The following is a 23,676-nucleotide window of genomic DNA, read 5'->3' on the forward strand; positions in this document are numbered from 1 at the left end:
TAATTTTAACATTGGCGGTTATATTTTTGTAACTGAAAAACCCTCCCTTAAGGAAGTCGCCGGATAAAGGGATGGAAAGCAACACAAAGGCAGCGCTCGGAGGGGCTCCGCGGAGCCCCCGCACATTCCACGGCCCATGGTGGGGGCGGCGGGGCCGCGCAGCCCCCCGCGGGGACTCCCCCTTCTCCCGCAGCCTGTTTCTTGCCTTCAGCCCTCTCCTTCTCCTCTTTGTGGCAGAAAATACAGACGTACCACATTGAAATTAGTGGTGTTTCAAGCGTCCCGGACTACAAACAAAAAAGGGGCGGAAAGGCAGGATTTTGAGTAAGTGCAAAAAATCCACCTTGGAAGGGTGGTGCGTGCCGGCATTTTAGCCAAAAAATAAATGTTACAGAGAAAAAGAGGGGTAAGAGCTTAGCCTGGAAGAGGCCTTTCTTTTTTCCTCTCTTCTTTTTTAGCAGTGCAAACCAGAACCCCCTCGGCCTTGCAAATCTGTGATCTCCTTCCACGGCAATTTGTGCTGCTCTGTCCCGGCTGGCGGATCCCTTTACGAAAGCTTTCTCGCAACATGTAATTTTAAATACAAAACTCATATATCAGGGAGGGTGAGGCGGGAGTGGGGGTGGGGAGGCTTATGAATGAAAAGGGGTCAGCGCAGGAATCAGTCGCGGTGACACCCAAAATAAATCATATTACGTCTTTGCTAAGTCATTGGTGTTTCCTCAGACACGGCAGAAATTTGGTAGGCGTTCAAGCGGGGTTTGTGCGAAAGTAACGCGGAAAGGCGAGCCCGGAGGGACGGCGAGGGGCAGGGGGAGAGCGGCCAGGGAAGGGGAGGGGGGGACACCCGCGGAGGCGGCCTTAAAATGGCGCGGGGAGCCGCGGAGAGGAGCGGAGCAGCCATGACAAGCCGCCTTGCTTTTCTTTGCGTTCAGGGCAGGGGAATGCGCAGGCCGGGCCACCCTCCCGGCTCCCCCGGCCCGCGGGCCGCCGCAGGGAGCCAGCTGCGCCCGGAGGGGCACTGGCCTTGGGGAGGACTCCTGGAGGCTGCCGCCCCCTCCCGCGGAGCCCCGGGCCGGCCTTGCCCCGTGCCTGGAGGGTGTCTGGGGGGTGTCATCGTCCGCCGGAGCCCCCCCGGGGAAAGCGCCGAGTCCGGGAAACTTCCGCATGGCCGCCCGGTATTTCATTTCGGATTAAGAGCATCCGAGCTGGGCTGGCTTTCTACTTCGGGCTGTAAAGAGAAATAAAATGGAATAAAGCAAGCCCTCGACAGATGTTTTCGAAATTGCTGTTCGCAGATCTGGATTATCTCTTCCCGCTGAAACAAAGGGGGGTTGATTTTACGGCTACCTTTTCATTCTTAATAATGTCACCAGCCTCTTTCCCTACGAAACGAGCAGAGGTTTCAAACCTCCTGCAATCTCACTCCAGGAAGGAGTAGGTTTATATTGAAAATCGAAGTAGATTGCAATTAAAATACGCCAGTGAACATTACGTAACACCTTCCCATAAATAAAAGGAAGAGGCTAGCGCCCAGCCCGCACTGCCTGCGGACGAGCCGTTCCGCATCCCGGCCTGGGGGCCACATCCCCCCCCATCTCGCTGCCCTCTCTCGCCGATCCCTGTCCGCTCTGGAAATCCCAGAGCCATGCAGGGGGGAAGCAAGTCCCGGCACAGCCCAAGGACCACAGAAAGCTATTCATTATCTTTAAGTTTATTTAATATCTCCAGCTTCTGGAACATACTCAGCGGCAGCGTTGGCACTGCCAGACGTTGTCTATCAAAGCGCCATTTGTTCCAGTGCTTTACATATTTCCCCTCTTGCCTCCTCCCCCTCGCCAGCCTGAATACAGGCTCGTCGGGGGCGGCGGGAGCGGGGATCAGATGGTCGGGGCTGGCCCACGCCGAGCGCCCCGGGCCGCGGCGGCAGCGCGGGGCTGGCGGGGCGGGGGCCGTAGGCCCGGCCCGCTCCCCGTTCTGGGTCGGGATCACGGATCTGCACGGATCCCCGTGGCTCTTCCAGAGAGGGCAGCTCCCCCACTCAACTTTAAAATACGTGCGCATAGATGGATCTTTGCACAAATAGATCTCGCAGCGGATTTCCACAAACACACACGCCCTTTCCGTGGGGAAGGGAGGAGGGGAAGGGAGAGGCGGAGGGGAGGGGACAAGAGGGACAGGGTCCTCTGCAGGGTCCCCCCTTGCTGGGGGCTGGGAGCGGGCGGCCTCCTCCTGCAAGCACCGAGGTGGGATGGGGGCGGGGGAGGGGTTTCCACGAGCCCCCCAACGTAAACCCTGACACCTTATCAATACAGATCTCTAACAAGGGCTCTTCTGCAGATCATAATGACTTCTCAAAGTTGCTGCAGGTCTAGAAAGCATGCCAGTCACAGCCACAGATCAATTCTACACCCACGGAAAGTGACTTAATAAATGGAACCTCGCCAGTTATTATCCTTGCTAACAGCAGGCCCCTTCTTATTTGTCCTAATTAGCAAGACTGAAATGTCGGAGGAAAGAAGGGGAATATTCAATAAAATCTAAATTATTGAATGACTGTAAGATTTCACCATTAGTTCAGCCATTCTTTACCTTCTTCAAAATGTCAAACAAATGGGGAACGCGTATTTGCAACCCTGCCCTTCTGTTCTGTGCAACTGGAGGGCATATATTAAGCATATTAAGCGTATTCAGCTCTTGATCGTTGTCAAAACACTGCAATTGCCTCGCGATTATTAACCTAGGAATATGCAAATGAGATAGGCTCGCACGTGCGGTAGGGATGCTAAAGTAATATTTATCTTGTGCTGATCTAGTCTGGGGATGTGTTTGCTAAGAGCTACTCGAAGCCCTGAAGATGCTGAACCAACCCATTAGAGCCCCCGGGAAGGCTCAAGGCGGAAAACCTTCTGTGAAGGCAAGGCGGGCGGCGAGGCAGGGGTCGAGCCTCTGAGGTGTGAGGTGGGAAGAGTTAACTCCTCCTGGGGAATCACTCCGACCTTCCTCCGGAGCCGCCGGTGGCAAGGAGGTGCCGGGAGTGTTCCTTCAATGACCGTTTTCTCAGCCGAGTTGTAGCATCCCTTGCCAGCGCTTCGCCGCATCCCTGTCCTCGACGGCCAGAGCTTGAAGAATGCTGCTAATATGCTTAGTACATGCTCCACCACCACCAAAGGAGGAGCTGGCAGAGGGGACGTTTTTCTGCTCGCCATTCTGGCACCTCCCGCATTTATCCCGGCTTTGCTGGTTGATTTTTTTCTCTTTATATACATAGAAGGGGGAAAATACAGAATGCCGGGTCTGGAGAAACTACCTTAAGAATCGCTGCAGTCAGGCAGGGTGAATCTAGCCCTCAACCCCAGTGGGATGCTCTTTAAACTAACACCGGTTGACATGAATAATGCTGACCTACTAATATTAGCAACACTGATGAAGCTGTTAATAAATTCATGCACTTATTAAAGGGCGGGTTTAGGTGGAGCTAGCCCCCGTCAGGCCTGCCAGGAGCTGGATCTGAATGAAACTCGAGGGGGTTTTAGGCCCCCCCGGGCTCAGCCCCGGCCCTGCACATCCCCCCAGAGCTGCCCACGCCAGCCGGGCCCGGGCAGGGGTCCCTCGGCGTGGCCAAGCTGTCCTGGGGGAAGGCGAGGGCCGCCTAGACGGGGCTCAGCCGGGGTGAGGGTCCCGTAGGGTCTGCCCGCTATGAGAAGGCGCACGGCTATAGCTCCTCAGAACCATCGCAGGAGGAATTGGATCTTTTGGCGCAAGAGGAGGCGGGTTTTGAGGGGTTTGTGCCACCTTGAAAAGGAAAAAAAAAATCTAAAGAGGCACTTCTCACCCAAATCTTCCACTCAAAGTGTTGCTCAGGAACCAGAGAACATAAAACAAACATGTCCCTCTCCCTGGCTAAGAAGGCTCCCATCCTCTCTGGGGGATGCTGACCACCTGTGGACCGTCCCCGCCCAGAGACCCTCACGACATCGCGCCGGTGCCGGTCCCCAGCCCGGCCGGTCCCCGCCGCTCCGCACGCCCAGCTCTCGAGAGCGGCAGATAAGGATTATTGTATCTTATCTTAATTGTCGCGCATTTATTCTGCAGCGCGGAGATAGCCCGCTCTTGTAACTCGTTAAAAGGATTCCTTCTGCATTTCTTTAGACTCTCAAACTCTGCAGATTTTTTCCATGTACTATTTTATTTTCCCTCTTCAGTTTTTAGCCCCAAATATAGCTTAGCAGGTGATGATCTAACCAAGACACATGCCGGGGCTATAAATTTCTCTGACAATTTCTAGGGACAAGTCCTTTTTGGTGATAGCGAGGTCTGCAGCCAAACACCCCCAGCGCCAGCAGTGCTTCTTATAAATCACCCCGCCAGGAGCCAGAAGTGACATTTCTTACGCACGACACAAACTTTCTCCGCAGAGAGTTATATTTAACTCCAAAACGAAGCATCTGAAGACTCCGAGCACTCCGGAGCCTTCGGAAATGCTTCATTCCTTCTGTATCGCCTGCATGGAAAACTCCTCGGTCTTCCTGGGGTGAAGATTTTTTACAGGAGGTGCACCCACAAACTGCCTCGAGAAGGGCCCTATCCCCCGTGTCAGGAGTTGTTTGAAAGCAAAGAAATCGTCTTTTGGGGAAGGGAGAAATCTCACCCCCACCCCCCGGCTCCAGCCCCGCAGAGCCGGTTTATGCCACGAAGAGGGAGAAACTGCTCTCAGGCGAAGGTTTATTTTAATAAGATGTCTCCATCGGGTTGGAACAAAAGGCGTGGTTTTCCCCAGGGGGCCAAAAGCCCCATATTGCTCATTTAGTGGGGAGGGGGTGTGGGGGTGTTTCCACACCGGGACAGCGAGCTGCCCCTCGTTTTGTCACGCCGAGTCCCTCTGCCTCGGAGTGGGTATAGGGGCCAAGGACAGGGGATGCCCTTGGTGGGCATCAGAAGTCCTCTGCCTCCAACAGCTCCGCGAAAAAACGATGTTATGTTGCTGCTGACCTCCTCATTTCTTATCTGCCCATCAAGCGAAGCCTGAGGTTTAGGGGCGGCAGCTCCTGATGTGCTTCAGGCCCGCATTGCTGCCGGGGAGCGGGGGCAGAGCGGCGCGGGGCGCTGCGCCCTCGGTGCCGTGCGAGCCACCTGCGGCAGGCGGGGAAGGGATGCCCGCTGCCTCCCAGGGCTAACCGGCCCTCTCCGGGCAACGCGGCTTCTTTTTCCAGGGATCAAAGAGCTAAACATGCCCCGCTCACCCTCTATCCTCATCCGTCTCCAGATATTTAATTTCAATCCTGTTGAGTGACAGACAGCAGCCGCCCCAAAACGGTGCCGTCTGTGGTATAAGGAATAAGAATAACTACTGTCTCCCTCAATATATAAGTGAAAATCAAATAATAAATATAATGAAAGGCTAAGTAACTGTTGGGAGTGGGGATGGGTTAAGACACAGCTCTAATAATTTGAGAATCTCCACTTACACCTTTTCTTTGACCGCTTTCCCTCTCTCAGCTCCCCATAAAGGAGATTTTAAAGAAATATATGTGTCAGTTATCGAACTGGGCTCACCCGGCGATTGGTTGTTAACGATAATCTCGTATTTCTTTCTCCTGCGTGTTATGAAGTTCTGTACTGAAATTAGGTCTCACACCTTCTCCACACGGGGAATTAAACCCAGAAAAAATAACAGCGGTGATCTGATCTCTGACCCAGGGCAAGGGGCTAAGGAGGAAGTTTGGAAAAGCCATTCCCAGTGTGTCTGCGTGCGCGTTAGCGCTGCGGCTTTCGAAAATACCGCGCAGTCGCCACAAGCCATGCATTTTGGGGAAGGTCGTGCCACTTTGGGGAAGTAAGCCGGAGCCGGGGCTGGGGGCGGCGTGGCCCGAAGAGCAGCTCCCCCTCTCGCCCCGCCCGGGGTTGTCCGCCCGGCAGCTCCGGGAAGGGGGGGACCAGGGGAGCCCCGGGGCTGCCGGCCCCGGGCAGGGAGCGGGCAGCCGGCACCTTCCGTCCCCCAAGAGCTGCCCGGGTTTTGGTGTCCGGGCTCCCGCAGCAGGTAAGAAGTGAGGGGCCCGAGCAGGCTCCGAGAGGAGCAGATGGCGAGCGGCCCGCAGCACCCGGAGTCCGGGAGGAGCGGGACGGCAGCGGCCTCCCTCTGGGAGGAAACCGGCTCCAACACCCCGTCTTTCGCGATCTGACAGTTGCCTCCACAGAGGGACAAAACCCAGCCTTTGCCAAAGTGAGTTCAGCTCCGCGCATCCCCTCCCCGGCTCCATCTCCGCGTTCCACCCCGAACCCCACCGGCAGCTCCCTTCTCCCCCAAGGCCGGGGGTGGGGGGACTCCCGGGAGCCCGGGGCCCGCATTCCGTCCCCTGCTCGGGGCAGCATCCTGGCTGCATTTCACGGCTACAGTTAGCACCCCGTCCCATCCGATTTTTCCATTTATAGGAGGTACTGTTTTAATCTCAGAACTGCCTCGGGTCCAAGCTTGGTTTAGCCTTCCCTGAAAGGAGATGCACAGCAAAACTTTTCCCTCCATAACTCCACAGCAGTGAGCTCTCTCGGAGCTAATTCTGAAACTCCAGAAGACAGCTGTATTTTAATGACGTAAAGCATCCCCTTAATGTAACAGTGGAGTGAGATCACGGTGGAAAATTATCAGACAATACGGAACAATTGATTCAAGGATGAAATAAACATCTATCCTTTTCTTTTTTCATTTTGCACCCATAAATCATCTATTGTAAGCATCGTTTAAATATAATACATTCATTTAAACGCGAGTGCAACATAATATAAAAAGCACTCCTGGAATCAAATTAGAAACCGATTTCTCTTGCGAGGGGAATGACATGAGAGTTGCTTTGAATCTCTATAATCACTTTCGGTTGTTTTATGCAGAAAAGGAGGTAGAGAGTTTCATAGAACATTCCTAACCTAAAAGATTTCCTTTTTGAATACCTCAGCATCAGCAAAGTCGGCAGAATAAATGAATAAATAGACACACTGCTCTGGAAGTAGTTTTCTCCTTATTCTTTTTACTAAAGGATGAGAGATGTAATTGGCTAAAACTCACGTTTTCTCTCGGGGAGGATTTAAAGGAGGGAGGAAGGTTGATGTCGTGGCTGCCTGTGTTGCACTTTCTTAACAAATGTTACCCCAACGTGTTGCATCAGCCAAACCTACCAACCAAAGGATGTGTTTATGCCTTTCAAAGTGAACTTTTGGCCTAGGGAAAAAAAAAAAAAGAAAAAAAAGAGCCCTCCTGGTTCTTCTTAAAAGCTGAATAACCAGTAAATATCCTGACAAGTAACAAATGACTGTGGGCGTCATATTGTTGGGTGCTCTTGTCTCCCTTCTGCTAACAAGTAAATAAATGTTGCCTACCTATGTTTCCATTCTCCAGCAGTGGAGTGGCTGACCTGAAGTCAGTGTCTTTCCACCTACTCATCAGCTGGACTCTGCTAGGGGAAAGCTCCATCTGACACCAGATTTGAGCAAAGATCAAACCAGGTTTGCCATGGAAAAGCAGAGCTTAATGCCCCAGAATTGGTTAAAGCCCTTAAAACATTCCCTGTTTTCAGTAGCAAATGTGTAGGTGCACGGGTGCGTGGATGGATAGGAAGATATGCAGATAGATACATGGATCATTTCTGATTCCATTCCTCTAATTGCTAAGCTGGGCATGGTATTTCTCCAACAAAAGACATTCTGTCTTCCTAACTTTATTTCATCGCCTCATTAGAATATTGATTTAATTACATTGCTTTTACCCACACTGGCTCTAGACACAAAGCCGGTGTGGCAAAATTAAAACACATAGAGCGTATTTTTCTTAGGAGCTTTTATTAGACTCCTCAGCCCAGAAAATGCCAGGTATGTTCAAGCCACTTTCAAGGGAAAAGTTTCGAAATGAAGACAAGAGCATCCTTTTGTGCTTGGGGGAGCAGTCAGACCTCCCTATCTCTTTTCCCTCTGCCTTTTTTTTTCTCACATGGAACTAGGGCTGGGGAAAACCTTTTTAAGTTGGGGCAAGGAGAAGTTCTGCTGGAATTGGCTAGTCACATAACTTGGGGGCCTTTTTAGCACTTAAAACAGTCGTGGATAATTCTAATTCTTCCCCTCCACCTCCCCGCACCCCACCTCCCTCCACTCTTTTAAAGTCTTTGAGGAAAGATTTTGACGTATTCGTGTTGTTATCAGATTGATGGGCAGGGTTTGATTGAAACCCCTTTGTCATGCAAATGTCAGGGCCTTGATGGATGAGCTCAGAGATGTGACAAACTTCAGGAGCCCCTCGCTCATTGGGCTGGGGTAGACCACGTGGCCGCCTCCCCCGGCCCCCACCCCGGCCCCGCCGCAGGCTGCGGGGTTGGAGGGCCAGCGATGCATGGAAGGAAGTTTTACAGCTTTGACATACTATCTAAAGGTTGTAGGGCAGGCGGAATCCCCCCCAAAACAGGCTGACCCTCCTCCATCAGTGGCAGATGGACAATACTAGGATGAACTCCTTCTTAGAGTATGCAATTTGTAACCGTGGGACGGGCGCCTACCACCACTTAGAGCAGAGCTCCCCTTCCTTCCCCTCGTGCTCAGGTAGCCCCGCCAGTGACACTTTGAACGGGGACGGGCGCTTTGGCGTGGGAGGGAGCGCGGCCACGGCCGCCCACCTCCCCCAGCAGAGCCCCGGCTACCACCCTCCCTCCTCCGGGCGCCCCAGCCCCTTCCCGGGCGCTGCCCCGGCCGCCGGGTACCCAGCCCAAGCCTGCAGCCCCAGCTACGGGCACCACCAGCTCTACCTCGGCCAGCAAGACGCGGATGGGGTGTACTTCCAGGCGGCCGGGTACTCCGCCAGCGCGGGATCCAGCCTCAGCCCCTTAGCAGAGAGCTACTGCGGGGCAGTGGCGGCCGCTGGGCAGTACCAGCAGCAGCACCTTTACGGGCAGGAGCAGCCCAGCTACTTGCCCGGCGTTTACAGCAACCTCTCGCCTTCTTTAAACGAGGACAAAGACTCTGCGTGCCCCTCCGAGCCGTGCCCCAGCGCTACGCAGACCTTCGACTGGATGAAAGTGAAGAGGAACCCGCCCAAGACAGGTGAGTTTGGGGGGAGCAGAGCTTGGCGAGGACGGTCCCCATCAGGAGGAGGAGGGAGGTGGAGGGCAGTTCCCCAGCCCTGCCAGGAAAGGTTTGCCTTCCCCGGGGTTTGTACCCAAGGTAGCTGGGCTCATCTTCCAGGGGAACAGGGATGTGGTTTGCTTTGGGTTTTTGGCTCAGCTCTGCGGAAAAACCAGCTAGAGATTGTCCAGACACGTCTGATGGAGGGTCCCTGAGCTCAGCTTCCCACAGGCCCAATGCGATTGGAATAGGAAACGCTCCAGGCTTCCTGCTTCTTCCACAGTCGTGGCTTCCATCTCCCCTATTGTTCAACTTCCTTCTCTACAACCTTCCTTAAATCATAATCTTCCCCCCCCCCCCCCCCCCCCGCCCCATCATCACCCTTCCTTTCCACTCCTTCCCACGTACGGTCGGGTCTCATGGCAGTTTGCAGGGAACTGGAGGAAATGGTTGCAAGGGAAGAGGGGGCAGCCCTGCAGAGCCTGGGCTGGTGTGGCCCTCCGGGTTGTATCCCTGGGCTGGGCAGCCAAGGGTAGCTGAGGGTCCAGGAGGGAGCCCGAAGCTCTGGGCAATGGAGGGACCAAGCACTCAGGAGAGTAGGGGAGTAAGGGTGAGCCCGCACCCACAGCTCCCCAGTCCCAGCGAGGGAGTTGTTTTGGCTGCTCCTGGCCTGTTGGTGTTTGCTCGTTAACAGCTAAAGTGTCGGAGTACGGACTGGTGGGCCAGCCCAACACCATCCGCACCAACTTCACCACCAAGCAGCTGACAGAGCTGGAGAAGGAGTTCCACTTTAACAAGTACCTCACCCGGGCCCGGAGGGTGGAGATCGCCGCTACCCTGGAGCTCAACGAAACCCAGGTCAAGATCTGGTTCCAGAACAGGCGGATGAAGCAGAAGAAGAGGGAAAAGGAAGGTCTTGCCCCAGCTTCTGCCTCCAGGTCTGCGAAGGAAGCTAGTGAAGCCTCGGATCAGTCCAACTGCACCTCACCTGAGGCCTCTCCCAGCTCGGTGTCTTCCTGAAACACATCCGCGCAGGGCACAGAGATGAGCCCCTCGGGGGGCAGCTGCTCCCTGCAGACCCCGACAGACACACACGCACCTCCCACGCACAGCCCCATACACACACACACGTGGAAACAAGGCCACACTTGCCTCCGAGCAGTCGCCCTTGCTCTGGCTGTCTCCACAGTGTGATACCAATTCTCCCGCTTGCATTTCTCTCTTAATTTATAGACCCTCTGTAAAACACTGGACTCCAAAGGAGCAGCCGTGTCCTCGTATATCCTTAGCAATAGGCATTTGTCTCAGGGACGTGTCTCCCTCTCCCCTCTCCCTCCCCTATAGGAACTGCACTTTCAACTACAGAAACTTTAAAACGAATTTAGTTCTCTCCCGTTTAAAAAGTGTGCACAACGACTTTTGCCTGCAAGAATCCTACGTTTAAAGTATTTTTCCTCCCCGCGAGGTTGTAAAAAAGTTTTGGGTATTTTTTTGTTTCCTTTTTTATTTACTGTATGTATATCTTGGAATGAGATCTGAGGCACCCAAGATGCTAAGGGCCTCCGCAGAGACCCAGACACCAAGCAAACAATGCAACTCCTCTGCTACCATTTTGCACTATTACTGCTTTACAGGGTTTTCCACACGCTCCGCGACCACGGCTGTTACTGCTTCTGGGGGAGGGAGGGTTGTGCTATCAGAGGAAACGAGATGAGGCAAAGGCTGACCCCGGGGTATTTTGGGCAACGGTCACTGTCGTAGGAAGTGTGAAGGTGGACAGGAACAAGGCTGCGGGGGGGCCGCGGGGCTTGGCTCCCCCCAGCACTGATGCACTGGCTGCTATTTATTGTACGTCTCCTCGATAGCCTGAAGTCTTGGAGAGAAGTAGCACGGTTCCTTGTACCCCCACCCTCTTAGGCTTATCGGAGTCCGATAAAAACATTAGTAAACCATGGCTAAATTGTTTCCCTTCCCCACGAGAAACTTTAGGGTAGGATGAACTGAAAACCAAGGCAACTTTTGTTAACGATTGTTCTAAAAAGGAAAAACGTCATCGAGAAAAACTAGCGGTTTCTTAATCGGAATCTCCCATTTCCCTTCCACTCCCTTCCTCGTGCTCTGTATCTCGAAATGAAACTACCTCAGTCTAATAAAGTTCACTTTTTCCACATGCAAGTCCTCTAGACTTTAAGCGAAATGGAAATCTCTCCTGTCCAGGGAAACGCGCGACACGGGGCGGGGGGACCCCGGGCTCGGAGAGAGGAAGAGGAGAGGAAGGAAAGGTCTCCGGCTGCTGCCAAAGCTCCCAAACACACCGGCCGGTCCTGCTTCCTGCGGGTGCCCTACGATCCCACCCACCCCCCCACCCCCGGCACCAGCAGGATCGGGCACGGCGCTCGGCTCCGCTTCGGGGGCGTTCACATCGAGTAGCCCGGACGGGACGGGATAGGAACGCGGCGCTCCCCACGTGGGGTTATTTCACAGTGTAACAAGGCCTGATGAGAACAGAAAATCATCATTATCCTCAGGGTTAGCATCCCGGCACGGAAGCAGATCTGCATTACTGAAGCAACAACATCAACTGGAACGGGCTTGGGGGGCGGAGTGGGGGCAAAGAGAATTTCTCGTTTATACGGAACAGTTAGTACCGTGAGGTTGATCCAACTCAAAACCAAAACGAAGTGTCAGTTTGGTTTCCTCCCTCCAGCTTCCGAAGGGAAGCCCTGAAAGGGTGTTTTCCACAGCACAAGTCGCACACGAGACCAGCGGGCAGCGGGCCGGGGCCCGCGGGCAGGCGCGGGTACCGGCAGCGCAGCGCGGCGGGGCAGAGCCGCCCCGGGGCCGGGCGGGGCGGGGGGTGGCAGCGATCCCGGGTACAGCTCTGACCTTTTTACCTCGAAACGCCTCTGGGATTTCTAAACAAGTAAACAGAGGAGCTGCCAGGAGAAACTATTGTTCTGGCTTCGTCAAATTTGCAAACCTTTTTCGGTGGGGGCGGGAGTGGGGCGAGGAATGAGCAAAGTACCTGCTGCAGCTGCCGCCGAGCCCGGCCCCCCCGCCCGCAGCGCTGCCCGACCCCGGCCCGGCTCCTCCGGGGTCCCTGGGCGACAAAGCATCCCTCTGCCCTGGCGATACGATCTTCCCCCATATAATACACCTCTCTTGCTCGAAAGAGAAGATTTTTGAGTGTCCAATTAGCTCAGAGATAAGGGCAAAAAAAGAAAAAAAAAAGAGGGGGGAAAAGGTGAAAAGAGGATTTTCTTACACCAGCTGTTTGCAAAACATCAGGAGAGGAGGGGGGAAAAAAAGCACAAGCAGCCAGATTGACTTTATAACCTGTGGAGTGTGAGTGAGTTCGGTTTAACCTATTGGTTGAATCCATGTGATTGAAGGTTTTGTGGAACCTGTGCGATTTAAGCTCTCATCGAAACAGGGTTTTTTTCCGCTGGGTCTCCTGCGGGCCCTGCGCCCCGCTCACCCCAGGTGAGGCGGGCAGCGCCCGGCCGGCAGGGCCCTCCAGGGCCGGGGGGAGCGGGAAGGCCGGGACAAAAAAGAGGGTACGGATGTGTCAGTGTGTCGGCCACAACAAAGGCCCCCAGCTCCCATTTGAAACTCAAAGGGACTCTCCGGAAGAGTCCGAAGAGCCGGTGCTGATGCGTCCTTACATATGTAACACCCCCTGGGATCCCCCTCACCCCATTCCCTTTGCCCCCCTCGCTGCCAGGCCGGGTTTCTCTAACAACGATCACCGCACACAGCTACTCTCTTTTTTCCCCTGTTCTCCCTCCAAGTTTCTCACGCTACCTTTTGTCTCAAGAGCCCGAAACCCACTGCTGTGAAGCAGAAGCCGGCTGGAAAGGCCATGCCAGGACACCCGCGGCTGGGGGTCCCTCGGCTGGTGACAGATGCTCCTGCAAGGCAGGGAGGGACACTCGTGTCTGCCCCACACCCAGAGCCGGAAATAAAGAGTGGGCACTGGTACTTCAGTACCCACAAAGGTACCTATATGTATCCATATGGTACACTAATGCACGCTCCTTACCACAGCACATCGGCATAGACTACACAGAAAGAGGCACACATGAGTCTCCACAGACCTGCGTGCGTAACTCCTTATCGAGACTTAAGCCATAGTTGGGCTTTACCACAAATATGAGGTCTACACACATTCCTTTGTTTTATATAAATGATACACAACGATGTGGCTATTTATAACCCGGTATATTCCCATATCTCCATGTGTGCCTGTCCGTGGGTCCCTGGTATTGCATTTTTCATGAGCAGGAAAATTGGCCAAGTCCCCCTGTACACTCACACACAAAGCCACGTCTTAACGGAGATTTATTCTTTTAATATCCCAAAGGAAGGGGAAATTCCCAGTTAAAGAAATGTAACTGTGTAAATTATTAATGGCAGTTCCCGTGTTGGAGTAGGAGGAGGGGATGGGGAAGGGATGCTGAGAGTCCCTCTGCTCTGGCTCTGCTCCCAGAGCAGGGACCTGAGGAGCACGCCCAGTGCTCTGGCCTGGCGTGGCAGCTACTCCAGGGCCATCTGTTCCTTACCCCTTGGTGTGAAATGTTTCTCCTCTCCCTAAAGCATTTGTTCTCACAATGTGAGGCCCTTTTGATCTCGGAAGAGGACATTCTATTTTAAAAAAATAATAATAATACCCTGAAGACTTCCTTACTTTCAACTCCACTTTGCTGGCTGCTATTAGCTCTGCTCCTGGAGTCTTTTTGCACTGAAGGTGTGAAGCATTTCTGGGGCTCTGGCTGGGGGCAAAACCTCCCCCTCAGTGACCGCACTGCGGTGGGGTTGGGCTATTGCTCACGCCTAAAAGCCTTTGATGTCTTGAAGTGGAGGAGAAGAGGGGAGGAAGCCTTCTGGGTTTCTCCAAACTTGTTTCACACAGAAAAATTAGGCAGGAGCAACCCTGTCCCCAGCTCTCGGCAAAACCAGAGCAGGACAAGGGTGCAACGTTTTCATCACACAGGGAGCAAGCCAGAATGGAAACAGTTTGATCCATCTTCTGCGAGTGGCACCAAGACAGCAAGGTGCCCATGCACCTGCTTACCCGCTAACATTGCCAAGGGTTTTGATACACCCTGGATCAGGCAAACCAGGAGGGGTTGTCATGCCTGCTAAGTTTTCTCAACATTTTGACATGCACATTTTTTTAGGTGTCACTAAAATCCCTGGAGAACCAGCCAAAAGACCTGTGGCTGTGTGAAGCCTTGGGTGAGTGCAGCTGCTCTCAGATGCCAGCTGGGCAGCAGAGCTTGCACACCCAACAGCCTTTCTCCATCCCTGGGGACTTCCCCTGCCCCACAGCCCCAGCAGCACAGTTGGGCTAGATCCTGGGAGCTGGGCATATATGTGTCTATATGGATCATATGTATTTATAGACAACGTATTTCAAGGTATATCAAATATATAGTATATTTATTTTTCAGGGTTGATGCTGCATAGGTCACTTGGATTTAAGTCAAGGACCTCCAATCTACTATCTCATGTCCTAGCCCAGCTGTAACACTCTTGGATCATTAGACTGAAGGGGCCACCCCACTGTGCCGTCCCCTTTCTCACCCCTCTGCCCCTCAGCCGTTTGCTTCCACCAACACAGATATTTCAGCACTGTTCAGTTTCAGGGTTGCTTTAGCCTCTCAGGCAGGTGAAATGAGGTCTGGGGCAAAGGGCTCGGGTGGAAGGAACAATTGCAGAAGTAAGCGTACAAAATGTTTCCTTGCTCTTCAGAGGCCTCACCTATCCTTTCAGTTTACACTGGTCTGACAGCTCCATTTCAACCCCAGCCTTCACATGGACTTGTTCAATATTTACTCAGGCTGATGGGTTTGCTCAGAACTTGCCTCCGTCAGCCTTGCTCTGTCGGGTTCCCTTCCCCTCAGGCCCAGGTTCACACAAAGTTCAGCCTGAAATGAATTCACCCAAAGATGGGCCCAGCTTGGCCTGAGGACCAGAGCTGGGGTCAAGCCTGGGTCTCTGCATCCTAGCCAGCCCTCACGAAGGCCAGCACTCAGCACTCCCAGTCAGGAGACTGCTTTGAAAAATTATTTGGGGTTAAAAAAGAAAAAGCACTGGGCCAGGTCGGACACACCAAGAAAGGGGAGCTGCTTTTCAGTGCAGAGAGCACAGGTCAGCCCTTCTGGGAGGGTGGATAGTTCATGGACGTTTACTCTGCCCAGGGGGCCTGTGTGACAAGGTACAATCCTGCAGACTCAGTACAACCATAACAACTGCAGCAGGGGAGAAGTTCTTCGTATATATAAAATGTATTTCTAAAATGCATTTATATAAAGTATAGAATTCTTATGTATAAAGTAGAAAGTGAATACATATATATTGCATATTGTCTATTATGTACACCTATATTTTTATACGTAAAAGTATATCTAACAACAAGGGATTAAAACCTAAAACGAGTGAAGGCCGATTTTTTTTCTAACTGAAACCATGACAAGGGAGATGGCATTAGGTAACAGCAAACTGAAATCTGCTTCAGCAACAATGATAAAAGACTTTTCTGAAAGGCTTTCATCAGAGGAGCAAATCAAAATTCGATGCAACCCAAAAATATTGCAGTGGGGCTTATTGCATAACCGTACATGCTTCCATTACAAAGAAAGAAGCCAGACCACAAGTAAATCCAAAGCGGCTCTGAAGGAGGTAGCAACTGGGTCGACACCTAGGGCAGCTCCGTGGCCGACCCTGTGAGGTGATTGAGGGAACAAGGGTTGGCGGGGGACGGTCCTGGAGACCTGAGATGTCTCAGGGATATGGTGGGAACCGAATCTGCTCCTTTCCAGGGCACTGGGTCTCTAGTAAAGGAGGGGAGACTACATTTTGGCAGCTGCTGTCTGCCCTGGGGCTTGGCAAAAAGCCTGTGCAATTTTCCAGAGGGTCTGGGATCAGGGCCTGAGGTAGGAACTCCTACCTGAGAGCTAAAGGGTCCCGGGGAGGGCTCCGTTTGTCCCCCCAGCCCGTGGCAAGAATTTCTGTTTGAGGATCTACAGCCTTACGGAGTATTTGCACCCTTGTAATACCTTGACAGAGCGTCTCAGAACAAGGGGTATGTGAGGTCTATGTTGCGAGTCTACAGCCTTTTCACACAGGATTGCCAAACAACCATGAGTGAGGTATCTCTTAAAATCAGACACGAGGAAGGTGAACTCCATTTTAATGGCCATAAAGCTAATCCGATAAGGTTTAACGGATTTGTTAATGGCTATAAAATTCTGGAGGTTATCACAGTCCTTGTTGATTAAACAACCTGTGAGGTGTCAAAACACAAGCGTTTTGGTGCAGGAAAGAAAAAAAAAGGGGAGGGTGGGGTCTATCATACGATTCTCCTGGTCCTTCCCGCGGGAGTTCAGGGAAATATTACCTCTTGGAAATCTTACCTCTGTTTAATTTCTTCCTTCATTCATCAGCTCTGCCCGAATAATTTTCTTTGCATTTCCCTCTCCCAGCTCAGCAGTGGGTCCTTGGAGTCCCCCGAGTTTTTTGTTCACAATCTTTTTGCTTGAGACAGCAAGGCACGGAGCTACACAGGGGCAAACAGCAAGAAAACAGCGTTACCGGAGAGAAAACAAAATGCCGCTTATTTCAAATAGAGAAACTGGCACTGCAAAAAGACGGTAAAGCAAACTGTTTCTTGTCCAAAAACAAAGCCTCCCTAACTTTTGCTAAGAGTTCAAAGAATCCCTTGTTCTCACCAAGCTAAAAGATCAAAACCACCAACAAAAAAGCCTTTCCCAAAGAATTTCCGTAATTTAGGTGAGAACATTTTCCCTCAAATAAAGAAGTGGCTTTTTACCTCGGTTATATTATTAATGTGTCAGGGAGAAAGGAAGGTTGGTTTATTTTGTTTAGTCACTACTACAAAGTATATTTTCCCTGTAAGTTACTCTGAACGTGACACACCCGAAAATATCGGCATTGCTGGCATGACAAGGAGCAATACTTGAAATCCAGTTCCCGATTTGAATTCCTTTTGCATCAATTAGGGTGTCAAATGGCCACGGATTGACTCTGGGTTTCAGCATGCTATACAGTGCGGAAACACGCAGGCTAACTATTTTATTATAGAAAAGGATACGAGAAAAATGCTTTCTTAATGACACTTTAATTGTGTTTCCTACGGAAGGATTCGAGATAGTTCACATTTAAATGCCGATTGACAGAGTGAAGAAAATACAGGAGATTTTTTAAGGCTCTCATATTTCGAAGGCGATGCTGAGGCTTCCTGATAAAACGCTCCAGCGTGTGCGAGGAAAATGTTTTTCCGAGCGATGCTCCTGAGCACGGCGCTCATCGGAGGGACGGGTTAAGCTCCTGGCAGCGTTGCTGCAGCCTGCAGGAGACCCCGCGGAGGAGTCCCGGGAAGCCGGGGTTCCCTCGGCACCGGGACACGCCGCTCCGGCGGCCCCGGCCCGCCCGGTCCCCGCCCCGCTCGCCCCGCCGGGACGGGGCTCTGCCCCGGGCAGCCGCAGGGATCCACCGCGCCTCAGCCCAAAGGATGAGAGAAGCGGGGGAGAAAGTGGGACTCCTTCCTTGTGCATCACCCGTAGCCACGTCTTTAGCAGTTCCCGAAGCATAAATCATTTCCTCGCTAGACTTCCCCCAGTGAAACAGACGGGGTTACTGCACACCCCCCCCCCCCCCAGCTACTCTCCCCTTTAATGTTTTACCCCCTCTGAGCTGAATGGCAAAAAAAAGAAAAAAGTTATTTTCATACATTAAAAATTATCCTAAATTATTCTTCAATCGAAGATCAAAAGTCGTGGCAGCATTTACTTCCCATAATTATTTTTGAAGGGGATCTTGTAAAGAAAAATAAGTTTATAAGAATCATTCCCCACTTTCCCTTTGTCCATTTGCTCTGTGAAGGCTCTCTTCTCTTTATTATTAATGGATTTGGCGAAGGTTTTCCTGCAGTTTGGAGGAATATGCTAGCAAATGAAAGCATCTCATTGATGGATGAGGAGCTGGGCTTTAAATCAGTCCCTACTGATACAAATTATTTTAATATGCCCTTTTTATGATTTATTTCAAATTTATGAAGTAGCAAGCTATGTTGTAAGACTTGATTATGGAGGCTGGTTTCCTACAAAGTTATAAAGTCTTCTAGGGGAGCTTTTTTTGAACAGCTTATTACAAATTCGGTACATTCACAACTGTGTTGCCAAGGCTGTGTATCAAGAAAAAGTAAATCTTTTTTCCCTTGACCCATACCCTGCCTCTCCTCCATGCTGGAGAGGAAATTGATAGTGCCATCAAAATCAGCAGGCATTCTTTGTGCATTTAATATTGTTTCTGCTGGTCTATCAAAAGCCCAGAAATAATACAATCCAAACACAAGATCTTTCTTTTCTCTCAAGATAATAAGAGAAGGAAGGCAGGGGAAGACTGGGATAAGGTTTTGTACTGTACACGCTATTTCCCAGGAGAGTGAGGCTCTCTCTTTGCTCAGTGCTGTGAAGGGGAGACACTTTCTGCTTTGTGCACCTTGCGGTCAAAGACATCAGAGGCACTGCACTGGCTGGGCTGTCCTAAGTGGCTTCTGCCCTTTGCTGTAACTCCTGCAGCTGGGAGGGGAATGACAATCCTCAGGTATGTTGGCCCAAGCCCGTTCAACTGTTCCTGAGGATGCAGCAGAGGTGACCGATTCCCAGCTGCCTGTGGTCACACTGGTGCTGGAAGCAAGCATGCAGGAAGGGTGCTCTGAGCACTCCCTGAGGCCAGGTGGAGCAAGGTCCGTCTGAGCAGCCGATGAAGGCAGCCTGAGGTCAGCTGGCTGGTGCTGTACAGAACGGACAGAGCCCAAGGGCAGGAATCTGCAGGTTGCAGGCAGTGCCAAGCTTGTGAGGATGACACCCTCTGCAGCCTTCCAGTGAGAGGCAGATGTGGGTATTTAATAAAGACCTGAATTTTTGCAATGTCTTTGACCTGCTGTCTTAAGCTTTGTCCAGTCATACATGAAATACACCCAGAGCTCTGTTTTAACTAGCCTGCACTTTTCTGTCATCATCAGCACTGGACATAAATCAATTGCACAGTCTTGGCTATGAAAGGTATGACTGGAACCTCATCTGGCTTGCTTAACTGTCTCTGTGCCAAGGCCTCAGTACCCTGCTGTGCTGGACTGTATTCCAGATGAAGCACATTGTATTAACTGTCTTTGGTGGTCAACATCTCTCAGTGAGAAGAAATATTCATGGAAGTACAAGAAGAGGATACATGTCACTAAATGCATTTGATGCACGCAAAGTATCTTAGTGCTTTTTGGGCTCTGTGTCTGCAAGATCAGAGTACTTCAGGTCAGTATCTGCATCATTTCAACAGCTTGACAGTCTAAATTTTGTTTCTTCTGAAGACCGTTGTACAAGTTTAAAACTCAATTCATAAAATTGGCCTTGTACCACCTACTTGAACATAAAAACTTAACACGGTGTTCAGAGGTCAACAGCATCAAGTTGAAACTGCTGGTCTTTCTGCCAGTAAATTCAGAGCTGCGTATCCCCTTGTTTCCTTGTTCTTGTCCACTAAATGGAGAGCTTGTGGAAGGTGCCCGTGAGAAGGCCTGGGAGAATGAACCCTTGTGTTTATTCATAAGGTGGGAATGGCAAGGGGAAGTTTCACCCTGCCAAGGTTCCTTCCCTTCCTGATCTTGAGGAATAGGAATTCAGCACCAGTAATTCACTTGATCTCTAGTCTGTGCTAGACAGTATCACTTGCAATGGGTTTTGCTTATTTGTTTGTTTATTTTTTCATAGCAAACCTACACTTCTGCTTGTCTTTAGATCTGCTGAATTAATTTTGTATATCATCAGAGAAAGTTTATTCTCAATATCTACCAGCTCGGTGAAAGCCAAGCAGTAGCAGGAGCTTCCCCTGATTTCCTCCTCTCAGATATGTCCAACACTGCTAAAGTTCTACTTTTTTTGCTAAATCTTCTGTGGTGTGGCCACATTACTGCATAAAAAGGGTGGTGGAGAGAGGCATTCCAAAGACATTTACTCACTAGTTTATTTAAAACATTAAAAACATGCAGTTTTTTTGTCTGTTCAGTTCCTACAAAACAAAACAGACAGAGATGGTTGCAAAACTTCTGATATTACTGCAAAAGCATTTTAATAAAAAATAACAGCCCACATGCAAAACGCTCTCAGAAAGATAAAAATTCTCCTTGATCTGCTGATAGGAAGGAATCTATGAGAGTGGCAGATCAAAGGGAGAACAAAGGCCAAACCTTTGAATAACAAAAGCAGTTATGTCTCCCCTTCTCCATCAGTCCTCAAAGTTATATCTCCATTCTATGTTCTTTGGGACAAAAGATTTCCTACAGTAAATAATTTCCAGAAATTCAGTGTTTCAAGCCACACAATAACCCAAGGAAGTCGGGGAAAAGGAGTAGGATTGTTTTTCATAAATATTTCTTGGAGGCTCCACATCTTTCAATTTCTTATCAGTTTTGAAATACAAGGCACGGAGTCTCTAGCACCATTGGGACCAAAAGGTTATCAGCATGTAAATACCTGAGCTAGAAAGACATGTTTGAGAAAGAACAGATAACATTTTAAACATACTTATAGCCCTCATCCTTTCCAACTTTTATCCCAATTTCACCTGAACTTTCACAAGTAAAGGTGTGCTTCTAATAACCCAGCAGATAAAATTGGGTTTATCTCAGATCAAGAGCAATAGAATCAGCACCATGACCACCTCTGTTATTTACTTTTTGTTAGAAAGTGATAGCCAGCTCTTTCTTTTAATAGAGGATTTTTAGACATGAATCTGAGAACATGAAACTACTGGGCCACTGGTAACTGGGCAACCTGTGTATCAGGGGTTTTATGGTATTGCTGACAAAGAAGGAAATTGAGGCAAAAGACGAGAATGTAGCTGTCTTTTTCCTGCACAGAGGCAAGATCAGAAAGAAAACCCAGGAGTTCTGCTTCTCAGAAGTAACCACTAGAAAATGTCAGTTCTTAGAAGACCATAGTTCTTTCTTTCTGGAAAGGAGACACGTCAGCCCAGAGGCCAAGACTTCCTGTCCAAATAGGTAAATGACAGCTAATAAGGCCAAAGGATATTTTCAAATGAGGAAGGGCTTAGTTTGTAAAGGAAAACAAAGGAGAAAGCTGTACTTCTCATTAAATGCTGGGTAGGCCTTGCAGGATTTTGGAGTACTTTAGGAGACTGGAGGCCTCACTGTTCAAACCGGTCTTAGAGCTGGTAGGGAGAAATGGCCTTTGGCAACTGGTCCATAAAGGCTTCTTGAATTAAGAACTAGTCACCTTACAACCCCAGTGGCAAACCTATCTTTGCGCTGTTGTCTCCAGCAGCCTCAGACAGCAAGGGCAGGACTGACTTTATTAAATGTGGGTGTTTGTGACAACATCACCTCTGTCTGGGCTGTCTTCCCTTTCTAACCCCTGGAACTGTAGCGTGTAGAGAGAGTGAGTCCAGGCCACCATCCATCTCTTTCTAGAGAAGGTCACGTCTGGTCAGGTGAATCACCTTCTAGATTTTGCTGTCTGTATTGACCAGATCTCTGCTGACTATAAAGGGTTTGTGGGCAACCAGCTTAGATTAGGATGGCTACAACCTAGGCAGTGGTTGGTTCCCCCTTGGAACCTGGGGTGCCCTGATTCTTGGTATAAGCTCGCATCACCCATTCAACTACAAACTCACGCAAGGAGAGAGCAGAGTCTTTAGTGGACAACCCAGACACCATGACTGTATTGCAACCATTTTGACTTACAGTGCAGTGGTATAGAGCTGTCTCAGATTCAAGGAAGTGAGACTGACTTAAATTCACCTTTTCTCCCTCCCCTTCCATCTATACAGAGGTGGAAAAACTGATACCCAGGCGAGGCCGATTGAAATCCTGGTACTAAACAATGGGTCAACTGTATGTGTCATGATTTGCACAAGTTTCTTACAAAGGGAAGATCTGCGAGATCACATGCTGCTGATGGCATTTAGGTCGATGCAGAACTGGTCGCTACAGCAAATTCCCTACTTTTTTTGCCTAGTCAGCTTCATAGTATGTCTCATAAATCTCTGTTTAAAAAAAGATCACACGTTAGTGTTTTATCTCTGGTATGTGCTACCCCATGTTTTCCCCACTCACAGCATATTAGCCTCACACAGGTGGGGAGAAAGCAAAATAAACATTATCAAACAAGGGCATCAAATATTTAGTGTAGAGGTTTCTGAGTGCTTCAGGATGAGTGGGACTGTTTAGATATCAGATGTTCTCCTGCCAGGTCAAATGAGCCACTGCTGAGTAATGGCTAAGTTCCCCCAACCACCTTTGGCCATCAGTGCATTATCACCCCTGCCCTTTAACTTTCTGTCCAGGGCAAGAATCACTTTCTTAATCCAGCATCTCAGCCTAAAGCTGTTTCAGCTGAGACAGGGGATTGTTTACAGAAGGTGCTGGCTCCCTCCCCTCCACCTGGTTTCTGTCTGGGCCACACTGTTAGGGATGAGGGCAATACATCATTTATCTTGGCCTCATTTCACAGGCAGGTCCTGCTGTCATTGTGCTGTTGGTGTCTGGAGGTGCAGCATCCTGATAAGCATGCTCTGCTCGCCGGTGGGTGAGTAGCCGCCCAGCAGTCAGCAGATGATCTGTGCTTTGCTTGATACCCCCCGGTGTACAGAGTGCTGCAGGACATGGGATCCAGCTGGCAGGGGCTAACAGGAGTTTATGCAAAAGGGTCAAGTGGTTCTTGTGTTCAAGGGACGAATAGATACTAAATAGGGGGGATTTTCTTTTCTTTTTCTTTTTTCCCCACCCATCCTAGGAAAATGGCTAGAGTGAATGATGGGAAATTGTTCATGTCTTGAGGCTGATTTAACTCTGGCATAACCCCAATAGAAGGTGTCCTTTGCTTTTTCAGGGTCTTAGGGTTTCAAAAAGCAAACGGATAAGCGTATGAGTCAACTTTTTAGTATGGATGTTTAAAGTGACTGCTGTTAGAGCAGTCCAAGTAAGAAAAAACATCCATATCTGATAATATAGACAAGAAGGGAGAGAGAAAGGAAATGTTCAGACACAGAGTTTTGTAAAGCTTACAAGCCTTTGTGCTGACGGGTATAAACTGGTTTTTAACTAATGAGTGTCAGGGATGAAGTTTCCTTATGGGTAGGTGGTTTGTTAATTGCATTTGCAGAGGTTTCTTGTACTTTCCAGTACAGCAGCTGGTGCTGTGTCTCCTGGAGAGAGTCTCATACCAGAAGAAACAATGGTCTGATCCAGTTCCAGTTTTGTGACACTGTAAATCCTGTACATCAGTTAAGATGTTTGCTCTTTTCTATGCTCTGTTGTAAGAAAGCCAGTGAACGGATGGTGACGGAAGAGCTCAATTTAAACTGGGGATTTGTTCTGTGGGATATTGTCCAGGGTATTGCATGAATTTGTAGCCACACAGTAGGGTGCTGGCCTCAGATATAACTATTTTAAATTGCTGGGAGTTCACTGTTTGTTATGCGGCAGTGGCAGCACCACTATGTACAAGGGACCATTATCCATATCGAATACATGGG

At 50.2% G+C, this 23,676-nt stretch overlaps 1 protein-coding gene across 2 annotated transcripts; it reads left to right on the forward strand.

The window, feature by feature from the left end:
* The first annotated feature begins 260 nt into the window (after positions 1–260).
* Positions 261–19,759, forward strand: HOXB1 (homeobox B1). 2 transcript variants are annotated; one of them, XM_080369510.1, is made up of 3 exons: positions 261–570; positions 936–9,078; positions 9,794–19,759. In XM_080369510.1, the coding sequence occupies exons 2-3, from the start codon at positions 8,472–8,474 to the stop codon at positions 10,117–10,119; spliced, it is 933 nt and encodes a 310-aa protein (XP_080225636.1). In that variant the 5' UTR covers positions 261–570; positions 936–8,471; the 3' UTR covers positions 10,120–19,759. The 2 variants fall into 2 exon arrangements, with proteins under 2 accessions (XP_080225636.1, XP_080225635.1); XM_080369509.1 differs by having other exon boundaries at positions 261–9,078.
* The last annotated feature ends 3,917 nt before the right edge of the window (positions 19,760–23,676 follow it).

The sequence above is a fragment of the Falco punctatus genome, assembly GCF_963210335.1.
Source record: "Falco punctatus genome assembly, chromosome: 19".
NCBI classification, from domain to species: domain Eukaryota; kingdom Metazoa; phylum Chordata; class Aves; order Falconiformes; family Falconidae; genus Falco; species Falco punctatus.